Source organism: Anguilla rostrata, chromosome 14 (assembly GCF_018555375.3).
Source record: "Anguilla rostrata isolate EN2019 chromosome 14, ASM1855537v3, whole genome shotgun sequence".
Classification (NCBI taxonomy): Eukaryota; Metazoa; Chordata; class Actinopteri; order Anguilliformes; family Anguillidae; genus Anguilla; species Anguilla rostrata.
The window spans coordinates 759,680-780,456 of record NC_057946.1 but is presented as its reverse complement, the minus strand read 5'-3'; the positions used below and the strand labels follow the sequence as shown (position 1 = coordinate 780,456).

The 20,777-nt window shown below is 50.9% G+C and overlaps 1 protein-coding gene across 16 annotated transcripts in view; it reads right to left on the bottom strand.

Moving 5' to 3' along the window:
- Positions 1-8,060: 8,060 nt before the first annotated feature.
- Positions 8,061-20,777, bottom strand: part of rai14 (retinoic acid induced 14) — a 57,252-nt gene continuing 44,535 nt past the window's right edge. For 2 of the 16 annotated variants that reach the window (XM_064307198.1, XM_064307196.1), the window contains exons 8-19: positions 19,174-19,280; positions 18,593-18,780; positions 17,665-17,690; positions 17,060-17,146; positions 15,766-15,864; positions 15,298-15,417; positions 14,730-14,831; positions 12,922-14,193; positions 12,359-12,499; positions 12,017-12,082; positions 9,047-11,863; positions 8,061-8,780 (exon numbers count right to left, since the gene is read on the bottom strand). In XM_064307198.1, coding sequence (XP_064163268.1) covers positions 11,786-11,863; positions 12,017-12,082; positions 12,359-12,499; positions 12,922-14,193; positions 14,730-14,831; positions 15,298-15,417; positions 15,766-15,864; positions 17,060-17,146; positions 17,665-17,690; positions 18,593-18,780; positions 19,174-19,280 — 2,286 coding nt within the window. In that variant the 3' untranslated portion in view covers positions 8,061-8,780; positions 9,047-11,785. Of the gene's footprint in view, positions 8,781-8,851; positions 8,965-9,046; positions 11,864-12,016; positions 12,083-12,358; positions 12,500-12,921; positions 14,194-14,729; positions 14,832-15,297; positions 15,418-15,765; positions 15,865-17,059; positions 17,147-17,664; positions 17,691-18,592; positions 18,781-19,173; positions 19,281-20,777 lie in introns of all 16 variants that reach the window. The other 14 variants (XM_064307200.1, XM_064307207.1, XM_064307201.1 and 11 more) reach the window with 14 other exon arrangements.

Sequence of the window (20,777 nt, the reverse complement as noted above, 5' to 3'; positions counted from 1 at the left end):
GTTCCAGATATTAAATTTGCTACAGGTCAGAGGGAATGGACAGATATCAAAACTCCAGCAGCTGATGTTTATTGAATTTTGTTTTTGGTACAAGAATTGACTCATTTCTGGATTCAAATCAGATAAAAGGACTTCTACTACAAGTCTTTTTTTTTTCTTTTTTCTCTGTTGGCTATTTGCAGCGATGCGAAGCAGCGGCTGGTCAGCCATGTTGCGCTCATGTGGAGCCAATCAGGCGGGGAGGTGGGTACTGAGCCCCCAGCCATGGGCCTGCTCCTGTCCCCTTTATTACCCCCCCTGCACAGGCACCCCCGTGCAGCTGCACACAGACACAGCCGCCAAGTAACCCTCACAAACTCGCCGATAACTCCGGCGAAACAGTCCGCTGCCAAAACCCAAACACGCTTGGGCCTGAAAACACGTCTTCGTGGAACACGTTTCAGACGGGAGCGCACTTACTACTGGGAAAAAATAAAATATCAATATGTCTTCCCGGAGACATACACCTCTCTGTGAGAGCAGATCACTCAGACGCGCAGACTGAGATGTGAGAGCAGCAGCAGATGCGCAGACTGAGATGTGAGAGCAGCAGATCATTCAGATGCGCAGACTGAGATGTGAGAGCAGCAGCAGATGCGCAGACTGAGATGTGAGAGCAGCAGCAGATGCGCAGACTGAGATGTGAGAGCAGCAGCAGATGCGCAGACTGAGATGTGAGAGCAGCAGCAGATGCGCAGACTGAGATGTGAGAGCAGCAGCAGATGCGCAGACTGAGATGCGAGAGCAGCAGCAGATGCGCAGACTGAGATGTGCGTCTGCACGGTTGTGAACGGGGGGGGCCTGGGATCGTCAGCGGCGATGTGGGCCGATCTCCTCCTGCAGGGAATGTTTAGTCTGCTCCGGGGAGACCATCTGCTCCACAGCTGGCCGTTTAATTGGAGAAAATGTTAATGTCTAATTACACGCACAACATTAAGGGCAGATCAGAGCAGAGCGGGGGCAGGGGAGGTCCTGCGGGGGGGGAGGAAATCAATACTCAGGTATTACGCAGGAGTTCTGCAGGGGAGCTCAGTGCCAGGTCAACGTGCTGTAAACAAAGCGATCAAATCAAATCAGCTTTATGTGCGTAGCGCTCTCTACGTAAAATCATCACAAAGACGCAGTGCTACAGGGTGGCAGAAAAGAGCAAGAGCAGAGCGATCAGTTTCATCTCCGCAAGGGTGGACTGCTAAGATCTCTGAGATCTCTGTCAGAAAACTGTTCTAGAACTAGAACTCAAACTATTTAATTGTTTATAAAAACACTGCACATCACCTTTGGGCGGTGGAACTATTCAGGTCCACAGGTCCAGCAGCCTTGGGTTCAGACAGGCAAGCTAAGGCCCCGCCCACATCAGATATTGGTTCAGACAGGCTGACCGTGGCCCCGCCTACGTCAGCTATTGGTACAGACAGTCTGACCGTGGCCCCGCCCACGTCAGCTATTGGTTCAGACAGGCTGACCATGGCACCGCCCACACAAGCTATTGGTTCAGACAGGCTGACCATGGCCTCGCCCACACAAGCTATTGGTTCAGACAGGCTGACCATGGCCTCGCCCACACGAGCTCTGGGTTCGAACAGGATGGCCCCGCCCACTCCAGGAGCACCCTGCCAGGGACCCTTTCACACGCGGCTGACGGTTTTCCTCCGGCGCGGCCGGGCCTTTTGAAGTGACTTTAAGAGCGCAGTTACTCCCCGCTCCAGACAGTACACTCACTTCTCACCTTGTTAATGAGCCGCTCAGACGAGCGCTCGGGTGCTCCCCCCCCCCTCCCCTTTTCCTGCCCCCCCAAAGTGCCCGAGTGCTCTGTGTCTGTGTCACAGGCTGGCGATGGCCACAGGCCCCTCCCCCTGCCCCCCCGGCACCTCTCAGCCTCATTCTGAATCACTGCTAATGACACTTCCTCCCCTTTCATGCTGAGTGAGTCAGGTGTGACTGCGCGCGTAAAGGGACAGCGCACCTTTATTTAGACCCCGGGTGCGCTGAGCCGCTCACCGCTAATCATGTGATAAACTGGGGGACGCGTCGAGCTCAAAGCCCTCCTGCCTCGCGCATGGCTCACTCCCGGTTAGCCCTTAGCTTTGTTAGCCACATTGATTTAGTGGGGCAGCGAAGCCCCACCTGGCAGCCATTAAACTAAGACATTATTAACAGAGACGCTCTCTCTCTATGGGATAAACTTGCTTGCTTGACACAAATACTTCTTGTAATCAAAATGTACCAGCATAGCCCAAAAAACAGTATTGTTAGTCACTGCAGTTTTAAAAGCACACACGTTGAAAGCAGCCACATCACAGACGCATTTAAGAGCAGCCGTACCTGGCAGCTGAGGGGGGTCACCAGGAGGACAGCGCTGGGCCGGGCCGGGCTGAGTGGATTTTCCCTCCGGGCTGGCCTGAGTGGGTTGGGCTGAGTGGGTTCTCCCTCTAGGCTGGGCTGAGTGGGCTGGGCTGAGTGGATTCTCCCTCCAGGCTGGGCTGAGTGGGCTCTCCCTCCAGGCTGGGCTGAGTGGGTCGGGCTGAGTGGATTCTCCCTCCAGGCTGGGCTGAGTGGGTCGGACTGAGTGGATTCTCCCTCCGGGCTGGGCTGAGTGGATTCTCCCTCTAGGCTGGGCTGAGTGGGTCGGACTGAGTGGATTCTCCCTCCAGGCTGGGCTGAGTGGATTCTCCCTCTAGGCTGGGCTGAGTGGGCAGGCTGAGTGGATTCTCCCTCCAGGCTGGGCTGAGTGGATTCTCCCTCTAGGCTGGGCTGAGTGGGCCGGGCTGAGTGGATTCTCCCTCTTGGCTGGGCTGAGTGGGTCGGGCTGAGTGGATTCTCCCTCCAGGCTGGGCTGAGTGGGCTCTCCCTCCAGGCTGGGCTGAGTGGGCTCTCCCTCCAGGCTGGGCTGAGTGGATTCTCCCTCCAGGCTGGGCTTAGTGGGTCGGGCTGAGTGGATTCTCCCTCCGGGCTGGGCTGAGTGGATTCTCTCTCCAGGCTGGGCTGAGTGGATTCTCCCTCTAGGCTGGGCTGAGTGGATTCTCCCTCCAGGCTGGGCTGAGTGGGTCAGGCTGAGTGGATTCTCTCTCCAGGCTGGGCTGAGTGGATTCTCCCTCCAGGCTGGGCTGAGTGGGTCGGGCTGAGTGGATTCTCCCTCCAGGCTGGGCTGAGTGGATTCTCCCTCCAGGCTGGGCTGAGTGGATTCTCCCTCCAGGCTGGGCTGAGTGGGTTCTCCCTCCAGGCTGGGCTGAGTGGATTCTCCCTCCAGGCTGGGCTGAGTGGATTCTCCCTCCAGGCTGGGCTGAGTGGATTCTCCCTCCAGGCTGGGCTGAGTGGATTCTCCCTCCAGGCTGGGCTGAGTGGGTCGGACTGAGTGGATTCTCCCTCCAGGCTGGGCTGAGTGGATTCTCCCTCTAGGCTGGGCTGAGTGGATTCTCCCTCCAGGCTGGGCTGAGTGGGTCGGACTGAGTGGATTCTCCCTCCAGGCTGGGCTGAGTGGATTCTCCCTCCAGGCTGGGCTGAGTGGATTCTCCCTCCAGGCTGGGCTTAGTGGGTCGGGCTGAGTGGATTCTCCCTCCAGGCTGGGCTGAGTGGATTCTCCCTCCAGGCTGGGCTGAGTGGGTCGGACTGAGTGGATTCTCCCTCCAGGCTGGGCTGAGTGGATTCTCCCTCCAGGCTGGGCTGAGTGGATTCTCCCTCCAGGCTGGGCTGAGTGGGTCGGGCTGAGTGGATTCTCCCTCCAGGCTGGGCTGAGTGGGTTCTCCCTCCAGGCTGGGCTGAGTGGATTCTCCCTCTAGGCTGGGCTGAGTAGGTCAGGCTGAGTGGATTCTCCCTCCAGGCTGGGCTGAGTGGGTCGGGCTGAGTGGATTCTCCCTCTAGGCTGGGCTGAGTGGGTCGGGCTGAGTGGATTCTCCCTCCAGGCTGGGCTGAGTGGATTCTCCCTCCAGGCTGGGCTGAGTGGGTCGGGCTGAGTGGATTCTCCCTCTAGGCTGGGCTGAGTGGATCGGGCTGAGTGGATTCTCCCTCCAGGCTGGGCTGAGTGGATTCTCCCTCTAGGCTGGGCTGAGTGGGTCGGGCTGAGTTGATTCTCCCTCCAGGCTGGGCTGAGTGGGTCAGGCTGAGTGGATTCTCCCTCCAGGCTGGGCTGAGTGGGTCGGGCTGAGTGGATTCTCCCTCTAGGCTGGGCTGAGTGGATCGGGCTGAGTGGATTCTCCCTCCAGGCTGGGCTGAGTGGATTCTCCCTCTAGGCTGGGCTGAGTGGGTCGGGCTGAGTGGATTCTCACTCCAGGCTGGGCTGAGTGGATTCTCCCTCTAGGCTGGGCTGAGTGGATCGGGCTGAGTGGGTTCTCCCTCCAGGCTGGGCTGAGTGGATTCTCCCTCCAGGCTGAGCTGAGTGGGTTCTCCCTCCAGGCTGGGCTGAGTGGGTCGGGCTGAGTGGATTCTTCCTCCAGGCTGGGCTGAGTGGGTCGGGCTGAGTGGTTTCTCACTCCAGGCTGGGCTGAGTGGATTCTCACTCCAGGCTGGGCTGAGTGGGTTGGGCTGAGTGGGTTCTCCCTCCAGGCTGAGCTCAGGGGTACCTGTGTTGGGCTTTCTCATGCTTGTTCTGCAGAGTTTCTCCCCGGGCTGAAGTCCCGTGTCATTAATACTACAAATCCATCTGTTTGGAAATGCAGCCACTGCATGTGTTTCAGTTTAGACTCATCAGAACCTGATGTGGAACGATGACTGCCTTAGAGCAACCTGAACGTGCTGACGCAAATGTCCCATTGAGAAACAACTATGCATGTACACACCAAACACAACAACATACACACCAAACAGTCACTTACATACACACACAAAACACAGTCACCCACAAATACACACTAAACACAGTCACCTACATATATACACTAAACACCACAACATACAAACCAAAACAGTCACCCACAAATACACACTAAACACAGTCACCTACATATACACACTAAACAGTCACCTACATATACACACCAAACACCACAACATACACACCAAACAGTCAGTACATACACACACAAAACACCACAACATACACACTCATCTACATACACACACCAAACACAACATACACACCAAACACAGTCATCTACATACACACACCGAACACCACAACATACACACACAACACAGTCACTTACATATACACACACCAAACAGTCCCCTGTATATAAACAGAAAATGCAGTCATCTGCGTATAGTATACACACTATGGTGTAGGTGCTATCATTTTGTAGAGTGTGGATGCATCACTCCCAGGTCTGATCATTCCTCAAGATTACATCATTCCCATGTGACCTCCCCATGTGACCTCCCAGCCCGGTAGCACATTTGGGATGCAGGATGGTGCGCTGGAACACCTGCGGAATTCAGGCAGGTCTTCCCAAGCTCGAGAGATCACACTCAGTGACGCAACGGTTTCCATGAGGCCAGACATCTTGCAGCAATTCAGCTGCATATGTGCCCCATACAGTGAACACATTAATCAGATATCACTGTAGCTGCCTCTGTCCCAAAAAGTGAACACATTAATCAGATATCATTGTAGCTTCTGGTGCCCCATACAGTGAACACATTAATCAGATATCACTGTAGCTTCTGGTGCCCCATACAGTGAACACATTAATCAGATATCACTTTAGCTGCCTCTGTCCAAAACAGTGAACACATCAATCAGACATCACTGTAGCTTCTGGTGCCCCATACAGTGAACACATTAATCAGATATCGCTGTAGCTGCCTCTGTCCCAAACAGTGAACACATTAATCAGATATCACTGTAGCTTCTGGTGCCCCATACAGTGAACACATTAATCAGATAACACTGTAGCTGCCTCTGTCCCAAACAGTGAACACATTAATCAGATATCACTTCTAGCTGCCTCTGTCCCAAACCGTGAACACATTAATCAGATATCACTGTAGCTGCCTCTGTCCCAAACAGTGAACACATTAATCAGATATCACTGTAGCTGCCTCTGTCCCAAACAGTGAACACATTAATCAGACATGGTGACTTCAGAAAGTTCACCCCCCCCCCCCCATTAATTATTGATCTTGAAAAGTAAAACTAAAATATAAATCCAAGGGATTTCTCATCACTCCTATATAAGTAACTCTACAATGTTGAAATGAAAGTATTCAGTTGTCTTCAGAATTATATTAAAGGATTGCCTTGAGGATTCAATGACCCAAAGAGCATGACAGGAATGGCAGAGAAGCACTGGCTGAACACAAAAAGGTCAGTATTCTGGAAAATATCCCAAACTTAAATCCCATTAAATCTGTGATATCACTGCATTCAAACTTATTAGGTGTAAGGACAGATTGTGAAAAGTTTGAGGTGGGTGAATACTTTCTGAGGACTCTGTAGGTTTAGCTACATATGTGTGTGTTTTTTTTCAGATTCAGCTGTACACAATAAAATGTTCAGTGTTAAACTCTTACAGAGTGTGCACGGGTTCACTACGGCCAGAGTGGACTCATATAAACTCTGTTAGAGTTAAATGAACACTAGATAGTATACTGTGTATTTTCCCCATAGGGTGATATTTTAGCCTGATAGATTTAGCTGCATATGCCCCTCATAGGGAATACATTAATCAGATATTTCCCAGCATGCACTCTGCATTAATCAGATATATATTCAGCTACACCTGCCCTGAACAGTGAATGCATTCATCAAATGTAGATTTAGCTGCACGGGCCCCGTACAGCCAGTTCATTCATCAGGTATACATTTAGCAGTACGTTTCCCATACAGCGAACACATTAATCAGACATGGTTTTCTGGGGGCGTACAATTCCCATTTCCTGTTTTGCGGCATGGAGGCGAAGCATTTTGCACACAGGATATGACATAAGGATCAAAGACCTGAAACGCAGGTGTGGAAACGCTATAAACCTACGGCTCATTATGAGGTTAGCGGAGCTCGGATGACTCCCCCTACCCTCGAGTCCGAGGCTCGCCTCGTTTCTGGAGCCTGAGATAGAACCGGCTCCGTGCTCATTACAGGGGGAAGAACACACTAAAGGGGCTGTTTGGGTTTGAAGCTGCTAGCTGCAGTGTTGCTTTGATCCATTTAGCCTGTTAGCCACTTCAGGTCAGTTTTCCACACACACCTTGCAGTAAAAGAGCAGGCAGAAGGAACAGTGAAATACCAGAATTCTATGTTAGGACTTAAAGGCACACAGACTCTCTTAAACATTTTTTTTCTTTTATTGCGCATGTTCTAAAAAGAAGGTGTGACTTACAGGACAGACAGGAGTTTTGGAAGAAAGAAACTCTGTTGGGTTTAGTTTTAGTTTAGTCTATACTGCCACCTAGCTGTGGGCGAGGGTACTACTCACACACTTGCTGTCCGATCCAACAAACTCCAATTTACTGAGGGGAATGGATAAAAAGTGTGTTTAAGTCTGTGTTTGTGTGTGTGTGTGTGTGTGTGTGTGTGTGTGTGCGTGTGCATGAGTGCGAGTGTGTGTGGATGAGTGTGTGTTCAGCATCCAATAGCCTGAATGTTCATGCTCATTTTAAATCCCACAGATCAGTGAGTATCTGCAAGAGGCGAGGGTGCTTTTGGGCTTTTGGGAGCGAGTTTCAGAGGACTCCTATAAACCTCAGAATTGTGATTTATCCTCGCATATGATGGCTTTCAAACTTAGAGACTAATTTTGGGGGTGTTTGGGGGTTACTGTCCTTACAGGGGTGACAAACGATCCCTCTGAAGAGGGTCCCTCAACGTTAAGGGGGGATCACCGAGGTCCCCATCAAGCCTCCAGCCCAGCAGCACTGGGCCATGCTACACACACAATGCTGCGACAGCACTCCAATAATGAAAAATGTCTTCTTTTTTTTTTAACTTTCTTTTGGGCTATTTTGCAGAAATTTCAAACTAGCACCGAATTCCCCAAAACAGGAACATCCATAGGTGGCCAGTGAGTCATATTAAATCTACTGTACCTGTTCAGAGTTCTTAAATGTTCCTTTCTTCTCCTGTATTCAACAGCAGTGACAGACACAAAACCAGAGTTCTATAACAGTTTTATTAATTCAGAAATGCTTGTAATAGTTGGGGGGAAAAAATTGGCAAACAGAAACATTTTTTTTCTATTTCATTAAAAAAGGTAGCACTCAAAAAATCCCTTCTTTCAAAATACTTGTACAGCCTAGACAGTTCAGCCTCTACATAAATCCACCCCTCCCCCCACCCCACCCACCCAATTCCTCATCCCCACTCCATCGCCATTTCCTGTTACAAAAATTAAGCAAGCAAAGCCTGCTGGGAAATGCTCCTGGGTTACAGTACAACTTCACTCATTCATCAATGCGTTCACTCGTTCATCACCTTGTGCTGAGTGTCGCTTAAGGCTGAGGATCCGTGCTGCGCGGTGTGAGGACAATTTGTCCGCCTTCGGGAGATTTAAACAGGGCGAACAGGCGGTCAATATGAAAATAACAGACATTCCTCCCATTACACTAACCCAGGCACTGCGCACAGCGACCCAGGCACTGCGCACAGCGACCCAGGCACTACGCACAGCGACCCAGGCACTACGCACAGCGACCCAGGCACTGCGCACAGGGACCCAGGCACTGCGCACAGGGACCCGTGCACAGCATGCACAAGCATCTGCTTTTAACTGCAGCAGGTGCATGTGAGGTCCTAACCCTGCACTGGGGACTCGTGTTAAAGACGACTGCCTGCGCTGCACTGCACAGCACACTGCAGTGTGCGTCACTGCTACTGTACAACACACGGGACATCCAGCATGATCGCCTGCGCTGCACTGCACAGCACACTGCAGTGAGCGTCACTGCTACTGCACTGCACACTGCAGTGAGCGTCACTGCTACTGCACTGCACAGCACACTGCAGTGTGCGTCACTGCACTGCACAGCACAGCACACTGCAGTGTGCGTCACTGCAACTGTACTGCACAGCACACTGCAGTGTGTGTCACTGCTACTGTACTGCACAGCACACTGCAGTGTGTGTCACTGCTACTGTACTGCACAGCACACTGCAGTGAGCGTCACTGCTACTGTACTGCACAGCACACTGCAGTGAGCGTCACTGCAACTGTACTGCACAGCACACTGCAGTGAGCGTCACTGCAACTGCACTGCACAGCACACTGCAGTGTGCGTCACTGCTACTGTACAACACACGGGGCATCCAGCACGGTCGCCTGCGCTCCGGAGGTGCGTTCAACAACATTCATCTTCCAGTACAAACCTGCTCAGAAAAAAAACTGAACATTTCAACACTAAAGAAGGTTCATAAGGCCATTTAAGCCAGCACTGGCATGTTATTCTTGTAATGTTATGGTTTTGAGGAAGTAAACTGAATAATTGGTTCCAGGTAACACACTTTATCTGTAGTTGAACACACCCACTCTGCTGTCAAACCACTCTTTGAAAATGTAAAACAGGCGTAGATACATTAGCTCATGTTAGCTACACTGTTAGTTAATGTAATATGTATTATGAAGTAAACGTAATTCATGCTGAACTGCTTGTTGAACAGTCAATATTTGTTCAACCATAACGCAAGGCTTACAGATTGCTGTTTACACAAGGCTGAAGAGCTTTCTGCACATCCCTCTGTGCCAAGCAGGGCTCTAGTGCAGGACGGCCTAAACGGCAATAATCTGCAATGGCACATGAACACATGCAACTGTTTGTGCTGAAGCTGATTAACTATTTACCAAAGCTGAAAAGTGAAGCTGTTTTCACTGAAGCTCATAAATGAAGTGGTTTTATTGAAGCTCATAAATGAAGTTGTTTTTATTGAAGCTGATGAATGAAGCTGTTTTTATTGAAGCTGATGAATGAAGCTGTTTATACTGAAGTTGATGAATGAAGCTGTTTATACTGAAGCAGATGAATGAAGATGTTTATACTGAAGTTGATAAATGAAGCTGTTTATACTGAAGTTGATAAATGAAGCTGTTTATACTGAAGCAGATGAGTGAAGCTGTATTTGAATGAAATGGCTGAGTTGCAGTACCTGACTCAGCTGCTAAACAAGACCCACAGAACCCTAAACCCCAACCAGCACTGCGCTTTAGTGTGCAGGTACCCTGTGTGTGTGTGTGTGTGCGTGTGTGCGCGCGTGCGTGCGTAAATGGACTGCATTTATATAGCGCTTTTATCCAAAGCGCTTTACAATTGATGCCTCGCATTCACCAGAGCAGTTAGGGGTTAGGTGTCTTGCTCAGGGACACTTCGACACACCCGGGGTGGGGATCGAACCGGCAACCCTCCGACTGCCAGACAACCGCTCTTACCTCCTGAGCTATGTCGCCCCATGTGTGTGCGTGCGTGCGTGCGCACGTGTGTTCACGTGCATGTGGGCGAGTGTGTGTGTAGTGTGTGTGTGCGTGCGTGCGTGTGTTCACGTGCATGTGGGCGAGTGTGTGTGTGTGCACGCAGTAATGTTTATAACACACTAATCATTCCTCTTTCCTCTAACAATATTGCAAGTAAAAAAATCAGCCTACAGAGAATACTGACATGTTTTTTCCCTCAGTACACGTGTGGCGGGCAGCGTTGGCGACGCTGTGCAGACACGGGCACGCGCTACAGTACACGCTACTGCACACGCTACAGTACACGGCTGAACACGCTACTGCACACGCTACAGTACACGCTACTGCACACGCTACAGTACACGGCTGCACACGCTACAGTACACGCTACTGCACACGCTACAGTACACGGCTGAACACGCTACTGCACACGCTACTGTACGTGACTGCGCTGGTGGCCACCGTGCAGCCAGGACCTCCGCGGTTGCCATGCCAACGTTTTTACGGTTCTGCCCTCTGAGGGCTTCCGGAACTTCTAAACCACATCTTTCAAGTACTTGACCGCTAAATAAATACCAGCGTTAATACAGCCTGGGGCGTTCGGCTGAGAAAAGGGCTCTAAAGGGTTAACACTACTCAGTTCTGAAGGTGTTACAAAGGGGCGCACTACGGAAAGGTGTTGGGGTCCCAACCTTCCACCACGTTCCTCCATCAGACTACAAAATCTGGGGTCGATATTATGCCCAACACACAACCGCTTTATTCAAAATGCAAAAACGCACAAACTAAGGAATATTATAAAAATACAACTACACTCTACACTACACTCTTTCCTCGTCTGAAAGTCAAAAAAGTATGAGTAGCTACAAAACAGGCATACTCTGTAAAATATTGATTTTTATATAAATGTACATGCTAATAGGAAAATGTTAATAGAAACAGCATAAAAACCATGCATTTTCAGAGGTCTGAGGAACTTCTCATACATTGAATGTGCTTTTTTTAAATTTTTGAAATGCATAACTGCACTTTTTCAACAATCAAAAAATAAATAACTTCTTTTTTAAATTTTTTTGAAAATACGTATTAAAATATTTTAAATGTGAATTTTAACCACGTAATCACCAAATTAACATGTCAAGCACACCCAGGGGTCTGTCGGTGAGCTGCAGGGACTACATCTCCCACGATTCTCTGCTTCAGAGCTGCTGCACACAGAAGGGTTGATTCGGTGCTACCGTTCCAGTTCTGTGGGCTGAGGGTCTCTGTTAGGGACAGCCCCAGTCAGGGACATTTAAGGACGGCCCCAGGACTGTCCGACAGCGGGGCTCAGTCCTGCGGTTCTTGCGGGATGGGGTCAGTGCACGGGTACGTTTTGGGCAGAGAGACAGCACGCTCCGTCTGTCTCAGGCAGTATGTAAACTTTAACTCCGCAGTCTCACTTGGCTTCTGTGGGCACCTTGCACATCATCAGTATCTGTTTCAAAGCCTTCTGCACGTCTTCATCCATCTGGCCCTGCATAAACACATTAATACAATTACATTTATACATGACGGCGCTGGGCAGATTCAGAATGTGGGTGCACGGGCTCACACAGGAAGCGGGCACGAGGCAGAATGAGGAGGAAGGGGTCGCGGGCAGGGTCAGAACGCGGGCACGCGGGCTCACCTGGACGGCGTAGAGCAGGTGCATTCTGTAGACCGACACGATCTCATGGTGCTGCTTCTTAGATTCCTGCGGAGAAAGAGGAGCGAGGTCATCACTGGCCAACTTCCTGACCCGGCACCACAGAGCAAAAGGCAAACAATACAAAAGCCATCCCAAGTCTGCTGAAGCTCTTTTATAAATCTTCCTCCTTGGGTTTTAAGCTGTCTGAGGAGCAGAACAGGAAAGGCCCCTGAGCCAATCACAGAGCTTTAAACACCGCCCAAATGACTGTGGGGAGCGTAAAGCGAGACATGGTTGGCTGACAGTGACCGTGGCAACAGTGTTTTTGGGCACGCGACTCACCGTCAGCTGGTACTGCAGCTGTTTCACCTGCTGCTGCAGGGTCTCCACCTGGGAGGTCTGCCTCTTGGGGGCGTAGGAGAGCTGCGAGAGGCTGTTCAGCGCCTCCTTCAGCCGACTCACCTCCTTATTCAGCTCCTCGATCTGCAGGCATGAGAGTCAACTTTAACCCAACCCAGCATCTGCTCCTTTTGCCCAGCATCTACCCGTCTTGCCCAGCATCTGCCCGTCCAACCCAGCATCCGCCCGTCCAGCCAAACATCCGCCCGTCCAGCCAAACATCCCCCCGTCCACTTCTATTAAAGAGTTCATCAATTAAATCATTAACATTCTAAATTGCTTGCTCCTAATGTCTAACCCAAGCAATGTGTATAAAAAAAAGGAAGAGCAGAGGTCCTAATGCTGACCCGTGGGGCACTCCACCTCCCATAATACCAACATAATACTCATGCTAATTTTTCAGTCCTACCCTGGACTACATTTTAAATCTTCATTGAGATGCCACATCTCATTTCTGCTGGTTTCAGTTAAGGTTGTAAGGAGAGGCGTGTCTCAGCCTAACTGACCTTCTTCTTCTTGTCCTGCTCAGAGGACAGGAGGGCCTCTGCTCTGGAGCGCATGTCAGCGACGGTCTCCTGAGCGGCTCGGCTCCTGCTGTTGAGCTGGGCCCTCTCCCGCTCGCTGGCCTCCAGCTGCTCCCTCAGCGCCTCCCTCTCGCTCCTCCCGTCCCGCGCCTCCTGCCAGGCCGCCGCCGTCTCCAGGGCCATCTCGTCCTGCTTGCGCAGCGCGTCCTGCAGCAGCAGGGTGAGCTGGGACACCTGGGCCTCCAGGGCCTCCTGCATCTGCTGGTGCTCCAGGCGGGACACAGAGTCGTCGGGCGTGGCGTCCTTCTCCACCGTCAGCCGCTCCTTCAGCGCCTCCACCTGCAGCGTCCGCTCCGCCAGACGCTCCTTCAGCGCCTCCTCCCGAGACTCCGCCTCCTTCAGCGCAGCCCCCAGCGACGCCACCACCTGGGTGTGGTCAGCCAGCGCCACGGTGGCCTGGGCCTGCGCTTCCGCCTCCCGCCTGAGGAGGGCGATCTCCTCCTGCGCCTCCTCGGCCTGGCGCCGCAGCGCCTGCAGCTCCGGGTCGGGCGTGGCGCAGGCCTCCAGCTGGGAGCGGGCGGAGTTCAGCTCGCCCTGGGCCTCGCTGTACGACTGCGACAGCTCCAGCAGCCTCTTCTGCAGCCCGTCAATCACCCGCCCAAGCTCCACCTTCATCTCCTCAAAGTCCCGGGCGGCGGCCTCCACGGGGACGGTCCCCTGCAGCGCCTCCTGCAGCATCTTCACCTCCTCCTGCGCCTCCTTGTAGCTGCTGGCCAGCTGGGCCTTCTCCAGCGTCAGGCTCTCCACCAGCGTGGTGTAGGAGGTCTTTAAATCCTCCACCTCCTCAGAGCTCACACGGTCGGCCCCGCCCTCCAGCTGAGCCTGCAGGGCTCCCATTCGCTGGCCGTCCCGCTCCTGCTCCGCCCGTGCCCGCTCCAGCTGCTCCCGCAGCTCCTGCACCTCCTGCTCCAGCGCCTCCTTCAGCCTCAGCTCCTCCTGCAGAGCCTGCGCCTCCTGCAGGGTGCGGTTCTCCTGCTGGGACTCCTGCAGCTTGGCCTGGAGGCTCCCCAGCGCCTCCCTCAGGTGCCGGATCTCCTCCTCGCTCCCTCCCTTCCCCTCCTCCTCAGCCTTTTTTGGGGAGAACTCTTTGTCCTGGCTGGGGGGGTCAAACTCGGCGTTGGTGGAGTGGTAGGAGGCGTTGGAGTCGATGCTGTTGGGTCGCGAGTGGTCCTGGACCTCGTCCCCCTGGCGTTTCTGTGTGAGAGAGAGAGACATGGGGTGGGGGGGACATTCACAAAAAATACCCCCTCAATCTCAACATCACACTCTTTCACAAAAATACCCCTTCAGTCTCAACATCTCAACACTGTCCTCTGAGCTGTGGCCATGACAGTGACAACATCAAGTCAAGCTTGCTCACATCCTGCAAGCTCTGAGATGTGAGAAACCTGCTGGGTTTCCAGGGAGAGACCGCTCTGAGTCTGACTGACCTTCAGGATGTGAGCAAGCTGCTGGTTTTCCAGAGAGAGACCGCTCTGAGTCTGACTGACCTTCAGGATGTGAGCAAGCTGCTGGTTTTCCAGAGAGAGACCGCTCTGAGTCTGACTGACCTTCAGGATGTGAGCAAGCTGCTGGTTTTCCAGAGAGAGACCGCTCTGAGTCTGACTGACCTTCAGGATGTGAGCAAGCTGCTGGTTTTCCAGAGAGAGACTGCTCTGAGACTGACTGACCTTCAGGATGTGAGCAAGCTGCTGGTTTTCCAGAGAGAGACCGCTCTGAGACTGACTGACCTTCAGGATGTGAGCAAGCTGCTGGTTTTCCAGAGAAAGGGCAGCAACCTTCGCCTGCAGCGTCGCTACCAAGGACGGCTCATCACTCCCACAATTCCCTGCCTGAACGAACGAACAAACAAACAAACAAACAAACAGACTTCACTCAGAGATGGTCTCTCTGTACAGGAGCTAAAACAGAATGTCATTAAACAGCAACTCCGGCACATAAACCTCCAAGAGCACAGTGTCCCTGATGTGGCTGCCAGGCAGGTTTCCCAGACAGAGCAGAGGTTCTTCAACAATCCAATTCCTATTTTTCTATAACAAAGAAAACTCAGAAGGAAATACTTTTGATAAGCCTGAAAAGATCAATAACCTGAAGTCTTTCCTGATAGCCTTCACAGATCAAACCTGGAACATACTTAGCCTTCTCACTCTAAACCTTCATCACTATTATCTAACATAAGCGAGACACACACACACACACACACACACACACACACACACACACACAGACACAGACACACACACACACACACACACACACACACACACACACACGATAATCCATCAGAACTTCACCCACCTTGGGCTGCGTTTGCTCTACGATCTGCTTCAGATCTTCGATGGTCTCCAGCAGCATGCTCTTCTCCTCCTGCAACTTCTCGATCTCGTCCTTCAGCACCTCGCTCTTCAGTTCATCCTCCTGCCACAGCGACCAACGTTAGAGAACCATCTTTCTCACAGAGAACAAAGTTAAAAAAACCTCCTTATTCAGAGACCAACATTAAAACAACCTCCTTTCTCACAGAGAACAAAGTTTAAAAAAAACCTCCTTATTCAGAGACCAACATTAAAACAACCTCCTTTCTCACAGAGAACAAAGTTTAAAAAAAACCTCCTTATTCAGAGACCAACATTAAAACAACCTCCTTTCTCACAGAAAGAGTCAAACATTACAAAACCGTTGGTCACAGAGCGAGAGGCCAATGTTAGAAAAATTCACACAGAAAGACCAACACCAGAAATAACCTCCACAGGGAGAGACCGTTACCGGGTAATTAAACTTCCTGGGCGTGACGTTCGTGCTCGATGTTGGGGTTTGGTTCGGGGTCAGGTAAGGGGGAGACGCCATTTCAGCCAGCTGAGGACTCTGGGAAAACAATATACTCATTTAATATATAAGTGATATACATCACTTATTTACTGTTTTACTCCAGCAAATCCTTCACCACACACACACTCACGTGCGCTTACACACACACACACACCTGCACAGACACACTCACGTGCGCTTACACACACACACCTGCACAGACACACTCACGTGCGCTTACACACACACACCTGCACAGACACACTCACGTGCGCTTACACACACACACCTGCACAGACACACTCATGCGTGCTTACACACACACACCTGCAGACATACTCATGCGTGCTTACACACGCACACACATGCACACGCACGCAAATATCCCTCCCACCCCCCCCCCACCCCCACCCCCCACATACACACACAGAATAGACTGTACAATAGCAAAAGCATACCAAAACTGGGTAAGTCCAGGTCAATTCAACACATATCTGGACTCCAAAGTCACAGATTTTAATGAGATTTGGCTTATTTGCCCAGGATCCTTATTATAAGAGAAAAGGGCTAACAAAGTTTGGGCAAATTAGCAAAACCCCAAAACTTTTGACCTGTCACATGTACATTACTATAGGTCACAGAGGAAAGGTTCTTATATCATTTTAGGGTTCTTATCCAGCTCTATCTTTTACATACATTACGTTCTATGTTCACCACAAAATTTAAGGTAACAGAGTTGCGTGTGAGTATAATAATGGCAGTTGGTCTGTGAAATGCAGAGTTGCGCTAATCTGACCGAGCTGTGTTAGCGCACATCTCCCTTAATAAGGATTCTGGGTAATTTCAGTCCCAGGGGTTTATCATCAGACAAACCAGCCAAATCTCAAAATCTGCGATGATACAGTCTAAAAAAATGGGCAGAAGTGACCCAGACTTATCAAAGTCCAGGAGACAGATGCACATCTCAAACAAACACATGACAAATACGCAGACAATTAATGACCCATCACGGATTCATAACGCACACTTCCTACCCATGTACACGGCATCACATTTTCAAACACTATATCGATTATATTCTGAGATTTGAGTCTGGAAAGCATTTCAGTAGATAAACCAGAGTTACTGGCAGGAGACAGAGAGCACACAGGCATTTAAACAGAGAGGGCAAAGGCCCAGGATCCTTCCACACAGACGGAAAGACAGACAGATGGACGGACAGGTGCACAGACGAACAGGTGCATGCCTTTACCTGAATGGGGCTAAAAGGAGGGGGCGGGGCTTTCCGCTTTTTGGGAGTGGTGCTCCTGTCTCCGTCCCCCAGAGCCAGCGAATCATGCTGAGAGTGAGTGAGAGAGTGACAGTGAGAGAGCGAGAGTGCGGAGAGGAGAAATCAGCGAGTCAGAGTTTTAGTCCGGTTAGTGAAAAGAGTACAAGAGTCACTCAGATGGGCATCGATCGTGCCAGGGGCAGTGTTTATGTATTTATGTGTTTATTTATGTATTTATGTGTTTATTTATGTGTTTATTTATGAGTTTATTCTGGAAGAGGGAGGTTCAGGCCGTCCGTAGCGCGGAGGAGTTAGACACATGCTCATGCTGAGGCCACTGGATTTGAGCTCAGTTCAGGAAGAGGAGGAAGGTTTTTGGCGGAGGGGGATTTTTGGCGGGAAGATCTTTGCCGCGTCTCCGTACGCTACGAGCGCGCGCGGGGAGAAGGGAACGCCGCCTCGGGGGGGCGAAAGGGCGTGACCACTCGGCAACGGACCCCTGCTCTTCTGATTGGCTGAGAGCAGGTCAGCTGACACAGGCCAGCTCAGCATGTCCGGCAGAGCAACACAATAAACCGTTTCCTTACCTGGACTGGTTTTGGCGACATCGTATCTATATCAACAAAGAGGAAAAAGAACATTAAAAGCTAGTCAGTTCATTTAATGAGAATAATTATCAGCACATTAAATCAGTGTACCACCACTTTTAGAATTAACACACTATTAAAAACACATTTTTCAACACCACAGTAAACATGAACACAACAAACAAACGCAGCGCCTGCTCCTGTGCTGTAAATGACGCGAGTGCTTTTGAGTGGGCTTGGAAACAAAATTTAATATCCTTATTTCTCAAGCTGAAAATTCAGAAGACTCTAAATGGAACCCAAAATTTAAGGATCTCCAACTCCACTCCAGTCTGGCTGCAGCACCTGCAGTTCCCTCCACAGAGTGGGCAGGTCAGGCCTCAGGACTTAAAGCACTTAAATGTATGAACACACAAAAACACCCAGAAAAAAGTGGCCCTCTAGGCTTTGAGTTTGACACCCTACCTCTAAAGACTAGAATTAGGATGTCATTATTAACCATTAGGCTGATGTCATAACCATGAACTAAAAATCTCACTGTGCCCACCGAATGGCTGGAGTTGGTGCTAGCCTTCCACCAGCCAGCAGGTGGCAGTGTTTCATTGAAAAAGGGTGGAACAGAATGCACTCACATCTTACACTGCAACAGTGCAACTCCCGCTATCTCACGAGCCGGTGTCCAACCCTCACCAAAAAAAGAGACACTCACTGAGATACAGAGAAAAGCCTCCAGCCCAGAGCACTAACCACAGCCTGGCCGCTTCCCAATGAGCACAGGCGGTCTGCCACACTCTGTCACCGTTACGTGCTAACGTGCTAATTCCAAAATTCTTATCCCATCATTCCGAGCCAGGAAGAGAGAGTTTTGCTCTTCCTAAAAGGCAGAGGGGGGCTGAAGCAGAACCACAGGAGGTGGGGGAGGCCTTACCGGAGTCCTTTCTGAGGCGCTGTAGTGCACTGGAGAGGAGAGCTTTGATCTGGGAGCTGCCCGAGAGCTTAGCGTAGTGCAGGACATCGTGGCCCAGAGAGTCCACCATCAGCAGGCCTGCTCCCCTCTGCACCAGCATCTCCACCGCAGCGGCACTGCTGCTCTCACTGGCCAACATCACCGCAGTCCTGAGAAACACACACACACACAGGGTTTATTAACTAACCCCACACACACACACTCACACACACACACAGGGTTTATTAACTAACCCCACACACACACACACACACACACACACACACACATACACACACACACAGGGTTTATTAACTAACCCCACACACACACACACACACACAGGGTTTATTAACTAACCCCACACACACACACACACACACATATACACACACACGGGGTTTATTAACTAACCCCACACACACACACACACACAGGGTTTATTAACTAACCCCACACACACACACACACACACACAGGCAGACACACACACACACACACAGGCAGACACACACACACACAGGGTTTATTATTAACCACAGAATCACAGGCTGTGCTGCTACCTGCCACTCTTGTCACAGGCGTTCACATCGGCTCCCCAGTCCATCAGGGTCCGGCACACGTCCGCATGGGCATGGCGAGCAGACAACAGCAACGGAGTGAAGCCCTCCTGCAGGACACACACACACACACATTAACCCCTCCTGTAAGACACACACACACACACACATACCAGACACACACACACCACACACATTAATCTACAACACACACACACACACATTAACCCCTCCTGTCAGGACACACCACACACACACACATTAACCCCTCCATAGGACACACACACACACACATTAACCCTCCTGTCAGACAACACACACACACATTAACCCTCTGTAGACACACACACACACACATTAACCCTCCTGAGGACACACACCACACACACACACACAAACCCTCCTTAGGACACACACACACACACACATTAACCCCTCCTATAGGACACACACACACACACATTAACCCCTCCTATAGGACACACACACACACACATTAACCCCTCCTATAGGACACACACACACACACACATTAACCCCTCCTATAGGACACACACACACACACATTAACCCCTCCTGCAGGACACACACACACACACACACACACATTAACCCCTCCTGCAGGACACACACACACACACACACACATTAACCACTCCTGTAGGACACACACACACACACACACACATTAACCCCTCCTGGCAGGACACACACACAAAACACTGCTGTTTTTCTGCTTTGAAATGAGTTGCTGTAAAATATCAGCACAGTTGTGTTACAGTGCATTCAGCTTCAGCACAGAAGCCCTTTACAGTGAGTGCAGCTTCAGAAGAGAAGCCCTTTACAGTGAGTGCAGCTTCAGAAGAGAAGCCCTTTACAGTGAGTGCAGCTTCAGAAGAGAAGCCCTTTACAGTGAGTGCAGCTTCAGAAGAGAAGCCCTTTACAGTGAGTGCAGCTTCAGAAGAGAAGCCCTTTACAGTGAGTGCAGCTTCAGAAGAGAAGCTTGGTGTAATTGAGTCTATTAGAAGAACAGAAGCTCTGTGCTGACAGTCTGAACAAAAAGTAAAGTTTGGGAGATTTTCAACACAACGCCGCAGATTGTGCACTGTCTCACACACTGTCTCTCTGCTCTACACTGGAATAAATGTCCAGACCACCGATCATAAAGCCTCTGCAAGAGTTTGCAAACTTGCATCAAATGATGGAAGGTTGGAACTAAACTAGCCATGAACTTCGCGATGTGCTAAAAATGCGAGACAATTACATCAGCCTGTACGGCGTTTACCTCCCCCCCCCCCCCCCCCCCCGTCTGCCCCTCGCTGTCTTATCAACCCCGGCGAGAGCAGCCTCAGCTCACATTACATCAGGGAGCGCGAATGTTTTCACAGCGCTGCGTTTCAGCACGGGGGGGGGGGGGGCAATAAGACTCAAATAGAGTTCAGTACAGGGAGGGCCGGCGGGCATCGTTACCGCGACAGCGCGCCCTGCCAGAGTGACTCACGCGCCAGTTAAAGGGGTTAGCAGCGCTAGCGCCTAGCGCCGCGCGCTCCAGAGAAGGCCATTATTAACATCCAAACTAACACTGCGCACTACGCCTGTCAGATTCA